General features: G+C 48.0%; 1 protein-coding gene across 1 annotated transcript in view; it reads left to right on the forward strand.

Annotated features, from left to right (window-relative positions):
• Positions 1–18,925, forward strand: part of LOC139060915 (uncharacterized) — a 42,163-nt gene extending 23,238 nt beyond the window's left edge. Inside the window, exons 3-6 of the mRNA XM_070540221.1 lie at positions 10,665–10,984; positions 12,296–12,397; positions 16,875–17,060; positions 18,689–18,925. Of these exons, the coding sequence (XP_070396322.1) occupies positions 10,702–10,984; positions 12,296–12,397; positions 16,875–17,060; positions 18,689–18,699 (582 nt within the window). The 5' untranslated portion in view covers positions 10,665–10,701 and the 3' untranslated portion in view covers positions 18,700–18,925. The remainder of the gene's footprint in view (positions 1–10,664; positions 10,985–12,295; positions 12,398–16,874; positions 17,061–18,688) is intronic.
• Positions 18,926–19,800: the final 875 nt, after the last annotated feature.

The following is a 19,800-nucleotide window of genomic DNA, read 5'->3' on the forward strand; positions in this document are numbered from 1 at the left end:
AGGGTTTCTTCGTTTCTTTGTCATCTTTAGTTACCATTTGTGGGCAGCTCCACCACCCACGTTAGCGAAGGCAGACAGATGCCTTAAGCGCAATTCAATTATTCCTTAATTTCTGAAAAAGATGCCGTGTCTCACCGGGTAGTCGGGGTACTTGGAGCCTGACGGTATATGCTGGTAGAGTGAATATATATCGCTAGTGCCGGAGGGTGCCTTAATGCTTCCCACATGTTCACATAGCGCGGTTACCGACATGCTAGATCTGTCAGTCCCGTCGTGGGATTAGCCGGGTGCGCGTTTTATCGCGTTTTGCTGAACCCAATAAAAATTTATTCGCTCGCTCGCTCACTCACTCACTCACTCACTCACTCACTCACTCACTCACTCACTCACTCACTCACTCACTCACTCACTCACTCACTCACTCACTCACTCACTCACTCACTCACTCACTCACTCACTCACTCACTCACTCACTCACTTGTGTATGTGATATGTTGAAACAGCACCGCAGCACGGTTCTTGCATACTCCCACGTGTTGAGAAACAGAAAGCTGTATCGGGAGTTTTTCATGTCGCTCAACAGTTTTCTCATTGACACTGTTCATCGAATTATATTTGTGAAGTCGAATAATTTATTAAAATTAATTATCCAATTAGGTGGAATGAAAACAAAAATAAGTTGAGTGTCACCAAGCCACGGCAAGAAAGATTACCTTGGTTCTATCCAGCTACGTGGCATTCCCATATTTTTTAACTCTGGCTAAAGTCAGCTGGAACACCCGGCATAAGAAAAGGTGTGTGAATGAGGGAAAGTTTTTCAAAAAGTGCGTCAACTTTTCAAAGAAAACCGTGCGGCAGCCATAGATGCCTCTATCATGAAGTAATATATATATATATATATATATATATATATATATATATATATATATATATATATATATATATATATATATATATATATATATATATATATATATGCAGGGCGTTTCACGTAACTTCAACCACAGACGTATCTACTGGGTGGACAGGGGCGCCCAACCAGTAACGTGAAGGGGGCACGAGTCAAGTCACGTAATTTAAACTATAGGCGTATCTACATGCTGGGCAGGGGGCACTGTCCCTCTGCCCACTCGGTAGATACGTCTTTGGTTCAAGTAACGTGAAACGACACCCTGTATGTACGCAATAGTGATTAAGTGATCAATAAAACAATATATATGTGCAAAAGACGCGCACATACACATGTGTGTGTTTTTCACATATACTTCGAAACTCAATATTGCTCAATACTACTCAATATAATTCAACAATATATCAACAAAATTTAGCCAGCGACTTTATTGTAGCGAACTACTCATCCATGACTCAATAATACTCAATACAATTCAACTATAAGGCTACAGCATTTAGTCAACGACTTTTTTGTTGTGAACCACCGAACAATCTTATTTTTTAATTATTGCTCTGTGCTTTCAATAATTGTTGAGCTATTGTTGAAAGGCTATTGAGTCAGCAATTTATCAACAATATGCCAACAACATTTCAATAGTCATTTTTATAAGGGATAAAGTGTCAATCGGGAAAGAAGTAAAGTTACGCCGATAAAGAACAAACTCATAAAGAAGTGAACTACGTAAATTGACTGGGAAAAAGCCTTCTTACGGCGAAACTGCCGAGAAGTGTGGAAAAGCTAGATTGTCACAGAAATTGCTGTAAAAATTTTCGAAAGCGTCTGGACCATCAGAACCTAAATAATACAAAGTAGAACATTGGGTCTACTCGATAGTTTTACTTAAAATGTGGTTCACGTTTATTTTGACTCGCGCATTCCAATTTGTTCCCAAAGGTGAGGAGAAATACTCAAACGCTTTCTTCATTGAAAACTCAGTTAATTCCAGAGGCCTCATTTAATCAAATCCTAATAAAACACAATAAATATTTCTGTGAGAGGGGGGCGGGAGGCGGCTGTGCGAATTTATCACCGTTGTTCATCATATTATTTATTCAAAAGAACCTTACAGGCCCTATGGAAGGGCATAAAGTAAGGGGGCATATTAAACAGTAAAGCACAAATTTCCAGCAGGAACAGTGCTATAAAGAGATTACCGTGTCACACAATATTGAAGGCACTAGGAATACAAAGCAATATCTGAACGCACATGAACACTTGTTACTGTTAACAGAGCAAAGGAATACCGAACTGAAGAAAGCTTTGTCTATGCCTTCAGGAAAAACGCGAAGGAAAGAAAAAAAAGGAGACGCAAAACGACGAAACACTCGAAATAATTCCACGCGTTACGAAGGAAAACAGGTTGAAATAAAAAAAAAGAGAGAATCCGAAAACGACAAAGAAAGTGTCACGCATAGACCAATCAAGCGCACGCGTCCGACGATGTCAAGACATTCGTCGATGATTCACTTATGCAAATCAGGGCTTGGCACGTGCATACACTCACGACGAGTTTCGGTGACGGGTAACTCGGGACCCGCGTTCCGAACACAGAATGAGCGAGCGATTTATTCAGGACGGCGCTGTACGGACGTCGACGTGTTGCGATGTCGGGAGACTCGTGAGGGCCGAGAAAAAAAAAGAAAATAAAAAAAAGGCGAAGCGTTGAGTGTATGCGGGAAGGAGCAAGCGCACACCACGACGGAGACAAGTGTTTCAGCGTGTGTTCGTTGTACTGTTCGTTTCTGTTCAGTTTTGTGCAGAGAAGAAATTGCGATAGGCGAGGCTCTGAGAGGATGGCTTGAGTTATACAGTCGGTGACGAACGCCCTGAAATAAGGTTGCACCCTTAGGAGTGCTGCCTTGACTCGTGGCTAACACCCTTACCATGAAGTATTGATATATATATATATATATATATATATATATATATATATATATATATATATATATATATATATATACACACACACACGTACATCGCACTCTCTTTTTCTTTATTTTACTACCGGGGCCAGTGTGATTTCCTTAGCTACAACAATTTTTTCTTCTGTTTTTGAGAAAGCCATTGGACAAGCCCAGAACCCTTCATACACCCATACGAGTGTTAAAAAGTTTAGTGCGAACCTATAAAAATTGAGTGAATAAGGCATCACTGTTCAACTGAAGCTGAGTTTGTATACATGCGCCAGCCGATTACGTTCGATCAGTTTCCTGAAATCATGACGGAGGTGTACTCCTAGGCCAAATGAAAAAAAAATGGCTGTGGCTTAGTTAAGGTTAAGCCCAGGATGCGAAGCATACTAGCCTTTATTTTAGTTGTTGAACCACTGTTTAGCCTGGTGAACTGCTGTTGCTTGGCTATATTTGGTTCGGCTAGACGAAGAAACAACTCATGCGTTACTCTGCTTCGCCTTCAAGAGTGGAACGCGACAGCGCTCCGGTCGACCCGCCAAGGGGTTTAAGACAATGGGCTACGGCGCAGCGACTACGCGCCCCACATTGGACGCGGTGAGCGTCGAGCAACGCAGCGTTCGGCGCGGCAACGAAATGTGCGCCTGAGCAAGCGACGCACGCCTGAGCCTTAGAAAGAGCTCGTTTCTAAGGCAACACCGCATTCACTAGAGGCGCTTTTGTACCGCTTTGAAGCATCGTACTCGTGGCTCAGTGGTAGCGTCTCCGTCTCACACTCCGGAGACCCTGGTTAGATTCCCACCCAGCCCATCTTGCAAGAGTTGAGCCAAAGCCACCTAGAAAATCAGTCTCTGTAGCACGCCGCAAGCTTCGCTTCTCATTCCAACGAGCAGCGCTGTCTCCAGGAGGCATCTCACCTCGTGAGTGTCTAGCAGAGGCAAGCGCAGCTGCTTATATACCGCCGCGACGCCGCGAGCGACGGCGCGAGTTGGAGACCCGTTTCTCCTCTGTCGTGACGTCACGGTGTCACGTGGTATTGAAGGCGACACCGCCGCGCCTGAGGAGCTGGGTTGAGCTCTCGTAATATGCTTCGCATAAAAAAAGAAATGCCCGTGTACTGTGCATCAGGTGCACGTTAAAAGTCCTCAAGGGATCAAACTTATACGGAGTAACCCGTACAGCGTGCCTTACAATCATGTCTAGGTATTGACACGTAAAACCGGAGAATTAAATTTTCCTTTTTAAAATAAGATTATAGGCTTTTACTTGCCAAAACCATGATCTGATTATGAGGCACACCATAGTCGGCGACTCCGGAAACTTGAACAACCTGGGGTTCTTTAACATGCACCTAAATCAGTACACGGGCGTTTTCGCCCCCATCGAATCTCGGCCGCGGCGGCCGGGATTCGATCCCGCGACCTCGTGCTCAGCAGCCCAACACCATAGCCACTAAGCAACCACGGCGGGTAGGTCAGCAGCTGGGACTTGCCAAATCGATATGCGACGACAAACGATACACAATATAGCAACTTTTCTGGTGCTCTGGGACTGAAGTGCGGACGCAGTCCGAACCACGTACGGGCGCCATTTTATAAACACCCTTTGAATACATTTACTCTGGGCTCGACTTGTTTGTTTATTCCCAGCGCCGCTTTTTCATCATGGCGGCAGCGCAAATGGGCGGGCGACACGTAGGAGTAGCAACACAGGACAGAGCGCATTGTGTCGTCTGCTTCTCTTCTGTGTGCCGCCGTCCCCAGCTGCGCAGCCGTTATAGAAAACGCCAGCCAATTCGCTCAGTTCTACACCTTACGTTCCGTCTGTCTTGCTTGCTTCCTTTTGTTTTATATTGTTGTCAGTTCGAAACAAACCCATTTGAAGCAGCGAGTCCTGCATTATAGCGCGGCCTGATATGTCCAACTCCTCATCAAACTCCCTCCCTCCCTCTCTTTCTCTGTCTTTCTCTCTCTGTCTCTATCTCTCTCTTTCTCTTCATCTTCCGGACTTTACCGTTTGCTCGATAAATCAATTGCCTGCGCTCCGTTTGTCAGGCCCGTTTGTCACCTTATCTTTCTCCCGGAGAGTAAGCAGTTCATCGAGCACGAGGAAAGGGGTCGACAGCTTATACTCCGTTTCATACATCTGATGCAACACTGTGGAAGCTACGCACGTAGTACGGCCTCCAAATTTTATCGCTCCGCGCGTTCCTTCTATGCTTCGCCACAGGCGTCAGCGGCGTTTGCTCGCACGAGCATGCACGTGAGGCTGCCGCGACGGGACGCAAATAAGTAAAAAAAAAAACAATGAAAAGCAAATTGATGTAAAACAACGTGTTAGCAGCCAGATAAGCGTGCACGGTTTGTCTGCTTCTATGGGTAAATTCTCATTTTCATTCAGAAGTGACTTTATATAAAGAACATTTTCACAAAAAGCGGTCAAAAGACGCCGAACTATATCTAAGCGCGAACGAGCTCACTGCAAAAAAATTGGCAGTGGCTTAGCTCGGCTGTGCCAGGATATACGTAGCGAGAGCTAAGGCATAGCATGGTTAGCCTTGGTTAATCTTGATAGTAAGTCCAGGTTAGTCTGGTTGTCTAGCTATGTTGCGGCGTTTAGCCAGTCGTTCGGCGCGCTGATCGTCTGTTTCCTGGGCGATTCGTTTCCCCTTCATCTCGTTCCGATGTCGACTCCAGGCCTCCTCCTGCGTATCAGAATTGTCGCCGTCCATACCGCCGCCTCAACTGTGGTTGCGGCGCACGCGAGCTCTCCTTTTCAATCCTCCGACATGTTATCAGGCGTGCGACGCAGCTGGCGAAGCGAGCGGAGGCGAGCGCAACGACGAGGAACGCGGTGTGACGTCATGTGCCTCGTAGGAGCACGGCCACGGCGAAATCGCAAGTTCGCGGCCAGTAAAGCTTTCGCTGTAAAAGTATCTCTAGCCTCCACAGCTTAGCACTTGATGTATGAAACGGAGTATACACACAGGGCAGGCCAGGCAGGCGCCGGGCCGTCCTGGCTGGCAGCGCGACTGTGAACGGAGTTCATGACAGCTGAAACGGGAGCGCGTGCGAGCGTGCGTTGCGGTGAAGACGGTTTCGAAGCACTCGAGGGGCGACTGAAATGTCTCTACGATGGGGAGCACGAGGCACGCGACCGGATAACGACCGTCGCGCCGTAGAGAGAGAAATTGTCGCGCTCCTGTCACCTATGCTGTCACCGCCTGTCGCAGCGCCGGATGTGAATGCGGGTGTCTGCAACTCGACTCGCTCCCGTTCGCGTTTTTTTTTTGCCTTCCTTCTTTCTGTATTTATTTCTTGCGTCCGTTGCTCTACCCGACACTGAGCACGCGTTGGATGGAAGTTTAAAGGGCCGTGATTACGACGGCTGTACATCACGGCTCGCCTCAAAACATTAGCGAAGAACATCGCGCCTTCGGTACACAGGCGCGCAACATCAGCGATAAATTGAAACGCGCGCAGAAAGTGACTGGTGAGAACGCCTGTTACCGTGTGATTACATGGAATCGCGACGTGCGGTCGCTTTGTAGTTGTTTTCTAACTGTGCCGGAGAGTGTCAAGTGTACTTTTTTGGGTGGCATCTGAATTAGGTCGCTGATTCAAACGCGAGTGAACCTGGAAACGGAACAAGACGTTGGAGTAAGGTTACGAATTGATCGCGTTGAAGCTGAAAGTGCCTCACGAATATGCAGTACATACTTCGCAGAGCACATGTACACACACACAATGACGTCACGCTCCTCGTGACGTCATAGATTTTGAAAGCGTTTTCTCAGCGACTGCTAGAATGCTACAGGTATTATGACGTCGCTCGTAAGATGGAGTACTGCGCGCATTTCCTTTGGCTGGGCTCGCGTGTGACAGTTGTAGGGGTTGAGGGACGGACTTCGGGATGAAGACAAAACTTGGGAGGGTTTATGCAGGGAAGTGAGAGTCAAGTAACAGTCGTACAGTCATTACGGGCCGGCAGCAACTCGGACGCTGCGGCCCGCGGCAAGAAGTTCGAGAGAGGTGAATCAGGGAATCAGGGAATGCTCTGGTCCCTCTGGAATGCTTCTTATAAACCCTTCGAGCACTGGAAGTCGCATCATGTTTGACCAATGGGAGAGTCCGCTCAGATGACGCCATTTTCGGCCAATCGTTGGCGCCCGTGTCGCGGTGTCACACCCGGTGGCTCTCTGCGGTCTTGCCTCGCTGAGTTGCAATGCACTTCTTCTAAGGTGGAGAACGGGGGGCGCTCATGCTCCATTGTACGAGGGCCCACCTGCTCCCGGTGGTACGGCTCCGCGGTGGTGGCAAATGCCTTCTTCAAAGGCGATGAAGAAGGGGTACGCTTGGGCCTTCCCGGCTCGTCTGGCTGTCACGGCGCATTACCGCCGTCTTGGTTTGGCACCCACTTTACTTCCAACAATGCCGTGCTATCCCCTCGCTTTCTGGAAAACTCAAGCATTGAATAGCTCCACCGGCGGCGTACGAACTTGTTTGCAAGTGTCCTGCCTCAGGAATGTGGCATCCCTGCTTCTGCATTCCTCAATTAGCTGTACTGCGATTCGAAGTTGTTTGGGGAACTCGAAGTAGGCGCAGGAAACAGCTCCATATCTAACACAGTCAAGGCGATCGGACGAGCGGATCGAGCCAGTTTACCAAGACATTGTGACGCGTGCACTGTGTAGCTATACCGAAATTGGCTCGTAGAAAAAAAGGTACACAAGTAAAAATTCATTGCGTTCTGAAGCTTGCCAGTATCTTTCGTAGGATATCGAGAGTTAATTCATACCTTCATATACCTCAAAAGAAACAAAAAAATAAAAGAATATGGCAGGTCGAAAATGGCATGCAAGTGCTCGTTTCGGCATACAAATACAAATATTCAATTTCATTTCTTTACGTATGCAAAAAAATGTTTGGATTCATAGCCAAAGGCTGAAAAAGGATATATATATATATATATATATATATATATATATATATATATATATATATATATATATATATATATATATATATATATTAGAACAACATATTATAGAATACGACAGTCATTTCTTGTGGATGCTACAAGCGAGTTTCCAGTAAACGCAAAAAATGTTTTGTCCACTCCAAAATTAATCGAACAACTGAAGGACAGAGATGGCAAGTACACTTGAGGTTACTACACGATGATACAACAAGGGAGATGCACATTGCTGTCCTAGAAGCATAGAGCTTTCTCTTTCTTTTTTGCGTTTAAGAAAAAGTAAATAACCAAGAAACACGGGGATCACAGGAGCAACGAAATTCGCTAAGCTCGCGGCAGGGACGCCACCCTCGTATCCAAGTTTCCATGCCTCAGCCGAGAGCAATCAGCGGCTCCTCGCTAAGTGCCTCGCTTTCTGCCTCATTCAGGCCTCCTTTAACGCCGTCTGTTTGCTTTTGCCTCACGCCGCTAACGAGCCTGTTGCCGCCACTCGAGCCTCCTACCTCTTCGCCCATGCGACGAAAAGCCAGCTGGCGTGACGTCCGCACGTCTCTTCCACAGAATGTCGCGAAGCGTCGAGTTTCCCACTAAAATCACCAGGGGGAACTCTGGCGCTGCGATCGCTTTGCCTACCATGAGAATGGTGGTTAGTGGATGGATGTGTTTCATGGTTCAACGCGCATGTGAAGAATCGTATTATGTGCATGGCCACCTGTATTAGCGCTACAGGTGTGCTGGTTAACGGCTCTGTCCTCTATGGAACCTAGCAATGAAACAACAAACGCTATGTAAATACCCTCACCGCAGCAAATAAACGCCCTTAAGGGCATGATTCCTCTAATATATCTAATAGCTTTCTAGAAGCTTTCAAAAGATGAAGCAACAACATTGACAGCGCATTAAGAAGGAACAAAGACAGGACAAGGCGCTACTTGTTAAACAGTTGCAAGTAGCGCCTGTCCTGTCTTTGTTCTTTCTTATAGCGCTGTCACTGCTGGCGCTTCATATTTTGAAAGTTATGCATTAACTAGCCCCACAACGTGTTTTACTGCAATACCTCTCTAGAAACCTTTGGCTATTCGCTTAGACTGACAACTGTCGTCGATGGTTCCTCCACAATTTTCTTTTTCAAGTTGATATCTTCTTTGGCGAGTTACCGCCATTTACCCCTTATGGGCTATCGCAGAACAACCACCTTTGCTAACTCTCTTTTTTTTCCCGCGCACATTACGGCAGTGGAATAAGTTACCTGCTTCAATGGACACTTCTGAAGAATCGTTTTTTTTTTCGCTCCTATAGATGCCACGCACGATCGCCTGTGACACGATACTAAGCGCGCGAAATCTTTTCAGCGGCTTCCCAATTGTTCAATTTAACAGCGTTTTGTCACCCCCCCCCCCCACATTTCTTTTTCTTATCTCGTCATAGCACGCGGGTTTCATTTTTACGTCAAAAGTTGTAACCGCGGTACCTTATTTCTTTTTTTTTTACTGTGTTCGCGCTGTGCTTACGTTGCGTCTTTTTTTTTTTTGAGCGCGAAATGTGCTGAACGCGTAAATCGGCGTTCGTCTTCTTGGTACGCTTCGAGTACGTATCAAAATGAGTGCACTCCAATATATATGTGTATGTAACCCCCATGTCATGTCATGTTTAGCTACGTTAAATTCCTATGTCTATAAGCGACACTACGACGACGGTGACGATAAAAAGACAAAAATTTGGAATAAGATTCAACCTCGAGTTGAAGTCGATCAAGCGTTTGAATCTCACAATGAATTTTATGGTTCATGCTTCCCATTATCACCCGCAGCTCGCCCAGGAAGGCACTATCTTTCATCGACTTCAGCTAGAGGTTGAATCGCATTCCAACATTCTTCTTTTGTATATAATATGCTTCAGCTTTCCTTTAAGCTAAGCTGTATTAGTACATTGCACTGCTGAAATGGCAATATCATCCCTCTTCCGGTGAGGGTTGGCCTATGCCTAGCTCACATAATGGTCAAGAAAGTGAATGTTAAAACGATGACGCGTGGTAGCCTAGTGGATTATATATATATATATATATATATATATATATATATATATATATATATATATATATATATATACTTGCAACTGAAGTCCCGAGAAGGCAGTGGGGAGAGTGTACGATGGCCCGAAAAAGTTTCATAGGCTCAAGAAACGCCTCACTGTATCGTCCGAGCTTGGTGTTACTGAACTCGGATATAGTGAAACGTTTATAGAGAAAGCATTGCACCAGATGATCGTGAAGCGTTTGCAAAACCCTCGGTCACATTTTGGGCAGAGGCACTCTCTTACACGATTTTGTGTCTTTGATGCATGAGTGTAGTTTGTTATCGACATGCTTGCACAGCGCGAAAGATGAGGACTGAAGGACGAACACAACATATCGCTGTGTTGTGTTCTTTCTTCAGTCCTCGTCTTTTGCGCTGTGCAAACACGTCGATATTAATAATAATATATGGGGTTTTACGTGCCAAAACCACTTTCTGATTATGAGGCACGCCGTAGTGGTGGACTCCGGAAATTTTGACCACCTGGGGTTCTTTAACGTGCACCTAAATCTAAGTACACGGGTGTTTTCGCATTTCGCCTCCATCGAAATGCGGCCGCCATGGCCGGGATTCGATCCCGCGGCCTCGTGCTCAGCAGCCTAACACCATAGCCTCTGAGCCACATCGACATTGAATCACCAGCTCGCCCAAGGTTCCACCTTATCAATGTACATTCGTCTACGTACTTCCTTCTCGCAATTCGAGTTCTCTAATCTGACGTTAAACGCCCGGCGCGCCCCCTTCGCGCAGCCGCAGCAGCGCCAACGAGGACAGCGGATGCCACGGGATGCCAGCCTCTGCCGGCCGCGCTGCTGACGGGGCGAGCGGCGGCGCGTCCAGCTGCGCACGCATCGTGCCGGCGCTGGTGGCGGCGGCCGCGCTGCTGGGCTGCGCCCTGGCGGACGCGGACCTCGACGCGGCGGCGCCGTTCGAGAGAGGCCGCTCCTTGGTCGGCACGGTGCACAACCTGGCCGTGTTCAAGCCCCGCGCCAAGCACTGCATCAAGAACGTCATCAACTATCGGGACGCCCCGCCGGACAGGAGAGGCCGCTTCCACATACTGCTGGGCCGTAAGCGCGCTCTTTTTGTCTACCCGCTAGTTACTGCTCTCACTGAGATAGCTGTTATATGTGGACACCCGCGAGGCACATTTTCGCCGTCGCCGTCGCCGTGCTGTCTCGAATAAAGTCCGAGTGTGAGGAGAAGAAACCGTTCGCGCGTCGTGCGTTTGTGTCCACGTTATGTGCTGAGGCTGCGAGGGCAGCTAGGCGAGGACGAGCCGAGAGAGATGGTGGGTTGACGCGCGCCATCTTCCTGCAGCCAACGTTGGAGGCCACGTGATACAGCCCGCGCTGCCATACGGCCGAACTAGAGAAGGAGAGCGCGCGTCTCCTCCTCTACCCGGCCGTGGCTGCGCGTGGCTGCCCGCGTGGCCGAGCGTGTACGCGGCCCGCGCCGCATATACTCGAGGTCATCTGCTGAGGGTGCCAGGGCGAAGGGCGAGTGCGGGTAGATAGCGCGCTCCTGCACGCCTGTTGTTGGACGTGGCGTAGTCGGAGTTTTGGAGACGGTGCAAACTTCGTGTTGCCGCTCTCGCTTCACCATTTGAAGAGTTCGATTTGGGAGAAGCACGCGCGGGTCCGCCGCTGCGGCGACCATCGTCACGCTGACGTTGTGATTGCGAGCGATTGCGGTGATCGAATCAGATCTGTTCATGCTTGTCTGTTCGGCGCGCGAAGTGAACGCTTACTGCAATTTATACGACTTGTAAAACTATGAACATTACTTTGTGTAGTTGTCTAATGCTTTGCTATTGTTATCGGCGCTTTGCCTTCCGGGCGGAACGTCGACTTTTTGTTGTGTGCTTTTGATGACTTTGTGAACGTGTGTGTGATTGTATTAATATATGCTATCTTTGTATAGTACTATTCTACATTGTTCTTTGTTCCCTTTTGATAACCGTTTGTTTGGCTCCCGGTTTGATGCACCTTCTGTCCAACTGCAATGCCACGAATGTACGTGCCGACAGGAGACAAACGTTCATTTTCTCTTTCCACGTTATCCATTCTCGTGGTGAAATTGAATTAAACTGTATAACTTGCCACATTAGTTTGTAGGGCTGCAGCACGAAAATGATACGCACTAGAATAGGCGGTAATGACACGTGTCAGTGTACGCCTGCTCGCGTATATAGCATTCGATACTTCTGCGCCTTTCTCGCTCTTGATGTGTAACGCGTCAGCAGAAGTCCCAGAGCAGTGCTTCACTTGTAGAGTTGCACCGACCAAAGCGAATGTTGCGGGTCCACTTCCGGTTTTGTTGGACACCAGCCGGCAGGTATTCGACCTGACTTTTACGTGCCTCTCATCTTTGCCATTCAGGTATGGTGGAGTACGTCGACCAGATGACCGAGCGCAACTACAACGCGAAGATCAAGCTGCTGTCCAGGAGCGGTAGCATGCTCCACAAAAAGTTCAGCGACGGTGAGTAAGCACGAGTCGCACGCGCTAATCCGTTTCGATTGTGAAGCAACAAGTTGGCAGTGCCGAGTCCTCCCTGTCGGCCGTGGACGACGCGGCAGTCTCTCTCATTGCACCCGCTGGGTGGAAAGAGCTACCGTACGGTTAAGAGATATGGAGAAAGCTCTGACACAGCCTCCCTTTTGGTTAAACTCTGTGTCACGAGACTCTGTATCACCAGAAAAACTACCACTTTTTGTTGCTACCGCACACGCATTTGGCAGTTTGCTCCGATTTGGAAGTATTCCGCAAACGGTAGTGCATCTGCGGAGAAACTATAACCCCTGTATTCTCAAACGATCCTCGGAATTCGAAGCTTTTCCTCCAATCTACCGAATTGGACACAGCGTCGCCCCTCGGCTGAAAAAGAGGCTACAGAGGCTAAAAGAAGAATTGCAGTGGAGTTTAAATAAATCGCAGTGACTACCTGTGTCGAGGGGCAGCGCTGCCATCGACTTTTTTGAGTCGATGTGGAGGGCTGAATGGAGGTGCATTCCATCTATGATGCAAGATGTGTTATGCGATACTTAAGGGGAAGCTTTATCACGTGGCTAACTCATATATACGTAAAAAACGCAGGAATGCTCTTATGAAAAGACCGCTGGGCCTACTTGAATGAAATTTCTGGAGCTTGAGAGAAAGTTCTGTTCTAGTGATTGCAGGAAGCATAATTTCAATACAGGGACTGACATTTTTTAGAAGAATTCCCAAGAATTGGAAAGTTTCGACAACATCGAAGCACGAAGTTGACAAATCCGTAACTCTGCCCTAAAACATGTATCTTAATTCTTAAATTGCATCTGTTAGAGAATCTGAAGCGGACAAATTTAATACATAGATTTAAAGCTTACGTGGAATTGTTACAATGTGTACGAGGGTTTTGCAAAGGTTCCTGCTCACAAATTAGTGTTATATTTCAGAGCCATGTATGATGCATCATTTTTGTCCACTTTAGATGTATATTTAGGTGCAGTCTATAGAATTGTGATATCGCTTTTATTGCTGAATTAGAGTTGCATACTTCATAGTTTCGTTTTCTGACATGTTGCAATTTTCAACGTATTTATTAAAATACTGGCGGCTTAATAAGAACATCCGCTTCCTACAGTCTAAATTTTAACTTTTCCTTTTAAATGTAGCAAGCATCATGAAATTCGGTGGAGTGGTTGCTGAGAAACACGCTTTCTCCGCTCCTATGTATCTACGGATATAGGAGTCCCCAGCTAAAGCCTCCTCTTGAGACTATTTGTGAACGTTCCACTAATATCGCGGCATCTCCATGGTGGCACAGGGCCCGTGTTGGGAAAACTTGTGCAGACGGGGTGACGCCAGGTTCATTTCCTGTGGCACGGCCGTGTCTCTGGCTAATATTGGGAAGGAACTCCACGCAGTAGAGAATATAGACCTTTTTGCCGGCACTGAGGTATCATTGTATTTGTGACGCCGTAAAACTATCAGTCAAATGTTTCTGGCACTTAAATTCGCCAAAAAAAGTATGTTGGGTCCCGTAGCCGTACTAGACGTACAATTACGCACTGAAAATGTAATTCGAGCTGTATGAGTAAGCTACCCTTCTAACTAAAAAAAAAAAATTCCTTGGCGCTATCGCAAGCTCAGAAAGACAGAGAGAAACGCAAAAAATGGAAAGAATGAGTGGTGACGCTGCATTTAAGTTCCCGCTTTAGCTTGCCATGATGTCACAGATTTTGACGGTGTCTGTTTGGGTCTGTTTATTGGGCCAAACATCGCTTTCCAAAGCAGCCGTAGACTGAAATAAGCGAGTTTTTAGGACTTTTACGGCGTCAAAGAACAACCGATTCTGTGACGTCACACTGACGTACCGGCATCGAGGTTTTCGGCGCGCAATTCGAAATGTGTAACTTTGAGTCTCATTCTGTTCGTCTGTATACGACGTCGCACAGTGTCCGCGTAGCGTTATGTGCTACGAGAAAAGTACTGGCTGGAAAAAGCGGGCCGGTCCCGGAGATATTGTAGTATACCGTGGCACCTCAAAGCGCGAGCTGCAAAACAACAAAATGAGACGAGAGACTGTGGCACGAGGAGCACGCTCCGAATCTGTCGAAGAGCCGACCGCGCCTTTGAAACGAGAGAAGTACGCGTAAGGTCGTGGCCTAAAAAGCTGCAATAAATGCCACGCATGAAAGAAAAAAAGAAAGAGATCGCTAATGGTTCGAGCACCAGGTTTCTGTACTCAGCGGCAGAGGTTCGATCCCATCATCGGTCACGCACTATTTCGCTTTTTATCAAAGCGAGGCGAAACAGGATCCTGTCTACCTGCCCACCTGACTAGCCACCTATCTACCCACCTACCTACTGCGAAGTGCCAAAAATGAGGCAAAGAATGCCTCGCATTAATATTCTATCAGCCTATAACTGATGTAGTGTTTCCCCTTAGCGTCTTTTAATGCAATTTCTGTAAGACCACACGCGTCAGCGAACTCGCCGCAATTTCCTTCTTTCCTTCCCTCCTCTCTCTCCCTGTGAACTTTGTTTTCCCCTTTCCCATTTCCCCGGTGTAGGGTAGCCAACCGGACGTTATTCTGGTTAACCTGCCTGCCTTATACTTTTCTCTTCCCTCCTTCTTCCCTTAGCGTCCCTTTAAAGAAGGAGACGGCGCGGGAACTCCGACGCAGGCGCGGCGCGGAGTCCGAGCCTCCTTGTCCGTGCCTGCGCCGCTCGTGGTGCCGGAAACGTGGCTCCTCACTCCGCGGAGTCCCTCCATGGGCGACCGTAAATCACGCGCGAACCGTCGGCCCCGTATCGTCGGTTCACGGAACTGAGCACGCGCTCTCTACGCCATATGGGTGGGTGGGTGGAAGGGGGTGGGGAGTACGTCTCCTTGCTTGGCGCATTCCTCGGAGCACGCGCTATCGGCCGGTCCGCAGCTGTTGCTGCCCCTACTGACGTTCCCTCTGCGTCCGCGCGGTCTGGATCGTGCCATGCACCTCTGTGGCCACACTCGTGCGAGTTTATGTATACGTACATCGTATTACAACACGGACGGCGTATGACTCAGCCTTTGCTTTTCGTACCTCGGCTTGCTCGCTCTGAGGTCGTCGCTCCGTGTATGCGATCTGTTGGGAGGAGAGCAGCAGGGTCGCCAAGGTTCACCTTGTTGTGTGCGGAGTACAGTTAACAACCGCGAAAGAACACACCCGACAACGGCGACAGAATATTCCCCGTCCTTCATTTCATCTTCTAGTAATCAAAATCCTACGTCTAGATTAATAAAAATAGTTTTAAAACAATAATATGTCAATCAGAACTGACGCTTTTTTTCTCTAGAGCTGCGTAAGCGTAAGATTTCTGCGTCAGACTATTAAGAAAAAAATCTTGGCGGCTTCCGAAATGGCTTTCCTTCGATTGCCCTCATGGCCGACATCGGTTCAACGTGGACAGCTCTCCAGCAGCGATGAGTCCCAATGTAGAAATATGGTTCCGGGACGTTCCTTTTACGATGTCGGCTAATTGTTGTGACATCTGCAGCGATGTCACAAAACGATGGCGTCATAACAAGATTGCGCGCGTAGACACCTATATTGCTCGTATCGGCCCCCCGTATCACCGCGAAGTTTGATTTTCTTTTGATGCAAAAGCATCAAATGGACCATTGAGCGAAAAGGCTGGCGCCTGTCGTCTCTAACAGGGAAACGGCACTCAAATTCCCACTGGCGGCAGCGTCAAGTCCGCAGCGCGCCTCGGTGGAGTTTTCATTGGCTGCGACGCCACGTCACAAACGCGCCTCGGCGGAGCAGAGCAGGCGAATGGGAACACCTCCTGCAGAGCTAACGCGCCAGGTGTTGCGGGAGGGGAGAGGGCATCGCCGCGACGCCACGTCACCCTCGCGCTGGCTCAAGGAAGCCGGCGCGCTGTCCGTATCTCTCTCTCACCCCCACTCGTTTTAGCTGCTGTGCGTGAGTGCCGGCCTTGGTGGCCGGTGCTGGTTCCTCGGTCTTTCGTCGCACAGGACGTCGGTGGCATGCGGCTTTGGCACCGCAGGTTGCTGCTGCTTACTGGCTCGGGCAGCACGCGCCGCTATGCTACATTACTCGCAGCGCAAAACTCGAAGGACCGCTCAGCGGCGTTCAATTGAAAATTAATGCTTTCGCATTCACAACTTCTAAGAAGTCCTTAGGTGTCCTCGGATTTTTTATTTGTCGTCACGTGAGGTAATGCAGCGTAGCTTTTTGTGCAGAGCAGCAGCACTAATACCCACCGCACGATCTGAGGTGACGATCTAGTGCTTTGGGCCCATTCGGCTGGCTTCAGTCATGTTGCGCAATGCTGTCTCTCTCTCTCTCTCTATGATGTATACGTTCTAAAGTTACCCCATGGCCAACGAGGTTGGTAAGTACGTGGCGCCTAACGATCTCGGAGGACGTGGTTGTTGAAACGCGGTGCACCCCTCATCTCGTTGCAGCGTTCACGCGGTGCGTCCAAGATCCGTGCTCGCAGCCGCCGGAGCCCGGCTGGTGCCTGCAGAACATGGTGATGTTCTACTACGACCCGGACAGGAGATCCTGCAACGAGTTCACCTACACCGGCTGCGGCCGGAACTTCAACAACTTCCTCACTAAGCAGGAGTGCCGCAAGATCTGCATCGAAGGCACGTCCGAACAGCGCACTTGTCTCTGTGACCTGCCTCTATCAGCATGTCGGAAGAGCGTTGACGAATGCAGAGATGTGTGTCGTCTCAGAACGACACTTGAAAAACATTTGCGCCCTTTAAGGCTTTATCTTTTCCCCGAATAGTAATCGCCATCTATCCTGCGTGCCTTTCTCTGACGCTGCGCGCCCAGTATTTCCTGGTCACGAACCACATGTGCGTAATCGGGCGTGGTATAGCGTTATTGGCATGCAAGTAGAGTGAGCAGAGTTTTCAAAAAAGGAAACGCAAGCACGACAGATGACTATTACCCTCTAAAAAAAAGTTTACACCCTTGGGATTGTATTTTGTCCTCAAACAATAATCGTCATCTGTCTTGCCCACATTTCCTTCCTATCACGAACGGCTTGCGCGTTATTAACTTGACAGCGCATTCTCGACAGGAGAGTAGCGAGCGCCGAGTTTTCGAGAGAGGAAACGCAAGCAAGGCAGATGACGATTAAGATAAGCCCCAAAGGGTGCAAACTTTTTAGGGTGTACTGTTTGCGTACAAGATACGCCCCAAAGGGTGTAAAACGTTTAGAGGGGAGTGAATCTTGGAGCGCCCCTAGCACAAAAAAGTACGAATTAACGTGTACGACCAAATTACAGTAGCTCCACCTATGCGCCTCGTGCTGGAACGCGTCGCGGTTAGTTTTTCGCTGTGGCGACCGCAGGAACTTGATAGTGTTCGGGGCCTCGTACAATAGCGCAGTAACAGGAACATATTAATAGGAATGTATTACATCAGGGCGTTGCGGGCTTCCGCAGCACTGATTTTCCATTAGGGCGTTGCATATCAAACAGACATTAAGTGAGCGTAAACGGGCGTTGACCGGTGGAACACCGTGCAACCTTTCGTTGCACTGCCGCGATTACATAATACCCCCGGCAGTTTAGAGGACGTGCATTGAGAACGTTGAGGTAGTCATATTGTTGTACAGCCACTGCAATGATTATCTGGGCTTTTAACTCGATCCGCCTAACTTCAGCAGCTCAGTGGAATCTATGAAGGGGACAACAAAATGGCACGCCTCATAATCATATAGTGGGAGGGGAGCCAGAGCAACGTATCCGCAGGGCTCAGTTGACCCGTGAACCCTTTTTGCCAACAAATGTCTTTGTAATTGGTGGTTGTACGGAGTATCCACAACTGTGCATCCTATAGCTGCAGCTCCCCACGCTATACCGCGCCTTTCTTATACGTATTAATATAATTTATATGAAGTACTTAGAAGTGCCGTGTACTTCGAAACGTTCATTTTTGAAAGAAATCAAGGCTGTAATCGCCTTGCTGCTTCCTCTGTCAGCATTATAGATTATGATGCGTTCAACTCTGCTGTCTGTGAACATGTACTTACTAGTATTGTTTATTTTGTTTTATTTACACTCCTCTCCTTACGGCCCTGGGCGCAAATAAATGAACTGAAATTAACTTTCTGTCAAGTACGTCCCTTCTGTATGTAAAGTTGACATAACTGCGATATTTGTTTGTACAGAGTTATGAGTTCGAGTTGGCCTCGCATATGAGTATATATGTTCGCAGCTCCGTTCGCTTTCTTACAGTCTCCATTTCTGTCTCTTTGCAGGCCGGACGTGACAAGGCCAGTAAACACGCGGGTGGGTGACGCCAAGGACGTTATGGTTAAGTGCACAAACGCGCAGCACGCAAGCTATGTCAGCACGGGAACGCTTTTTGCGGAAAATAAAAGAGCAGTCCAAGTGGTCGTTTTCTTAAAAAAACATTCATTTTTCACGCGCTTATCGAAACAGCAGTGCGCATGCGCCGATGCGAAGCATGCCCTTGCAGTGCACCACGCTCAATACGCGCCAGTCACCTCCCCAAAAGCACCTCCGTTTATGTGGCTCCTTCATTTCGCTCTTCTGTGTAAACGCCAGCGAGAGACAGCCATATGAACGGGCCTGTGCATGTCGCCAAACAATCGCATCGTTTCGCGCCAATATATAAGTGTAATCCTAATTGCTGAAGCATTGCTGAACATCTGTAGCACGCGTTGCAAACATTTATCGCCTCTAAGCGCGTAAACCTTTGTGGGTTGCGTATATGTGCACTATTAAAGATGACTTACCTTTAGATGCAGCACACAAGCAGCAGCAAACCATGGATCGGAAGAGGCTAACAAGCAACACATTGCTTTTATACCGCAATGCTTTTTTTTTCTTTCAGCGGTTTTGCAGTTGCTTATTTTGCCTGCTATATGAACGTGTCGGAATAAACTTGCTGGAAGCAGGTACCCCTCTGGTGTTTGTTTCTCAAGATCAGAAGACTTCCGAAGGTGTGGTCGTAGACCGACGTGAGAAATGTTCTCACGAACAGAACTTTTCGTCAGACGTGACGCAACATTTGTAAATTCGTAGAAGGCTACTTAATTCGTGAACATTGCAGTAAAATTCGGGATAGTTGACCGGTATATTACCACACAATGGTATCTCAGTAAACAAGGCAGCCGCAGTCGATGCTCTGGCGACTTAAGCGTACAACCTTGGCTACCTTATGCAAATTCAACGAGTGACTCCTGAGACGCTGCCACCTATACAGCGCGTACCCGGATGAGCGCATCGATGAGGGATCGTATATTCTTGCACCAATCTATGTCTGTGCGTTAATGTTAACAGATCACCTTCACCGGCAAGCACGTTCACGGAGCCCTTCGTGCCTAGAGCTTGTGGACACTACAAC

This window comes from Dermacentor albipictus, chromosome 6, assembly GCF_038994185.2.
Source record: "Dermacentor albipictus isolate Rhodes 1998 colony chromosome 6, USDA_Dalb.pri_finalv2, whole genome shotgun sequence".
Lineage (NCBI taxonomy): Eukaryota > Metazoa > Arthropoda > Arachnida > Ixodida > Ixodidae > Dermacentor > Dermacentor albipictus.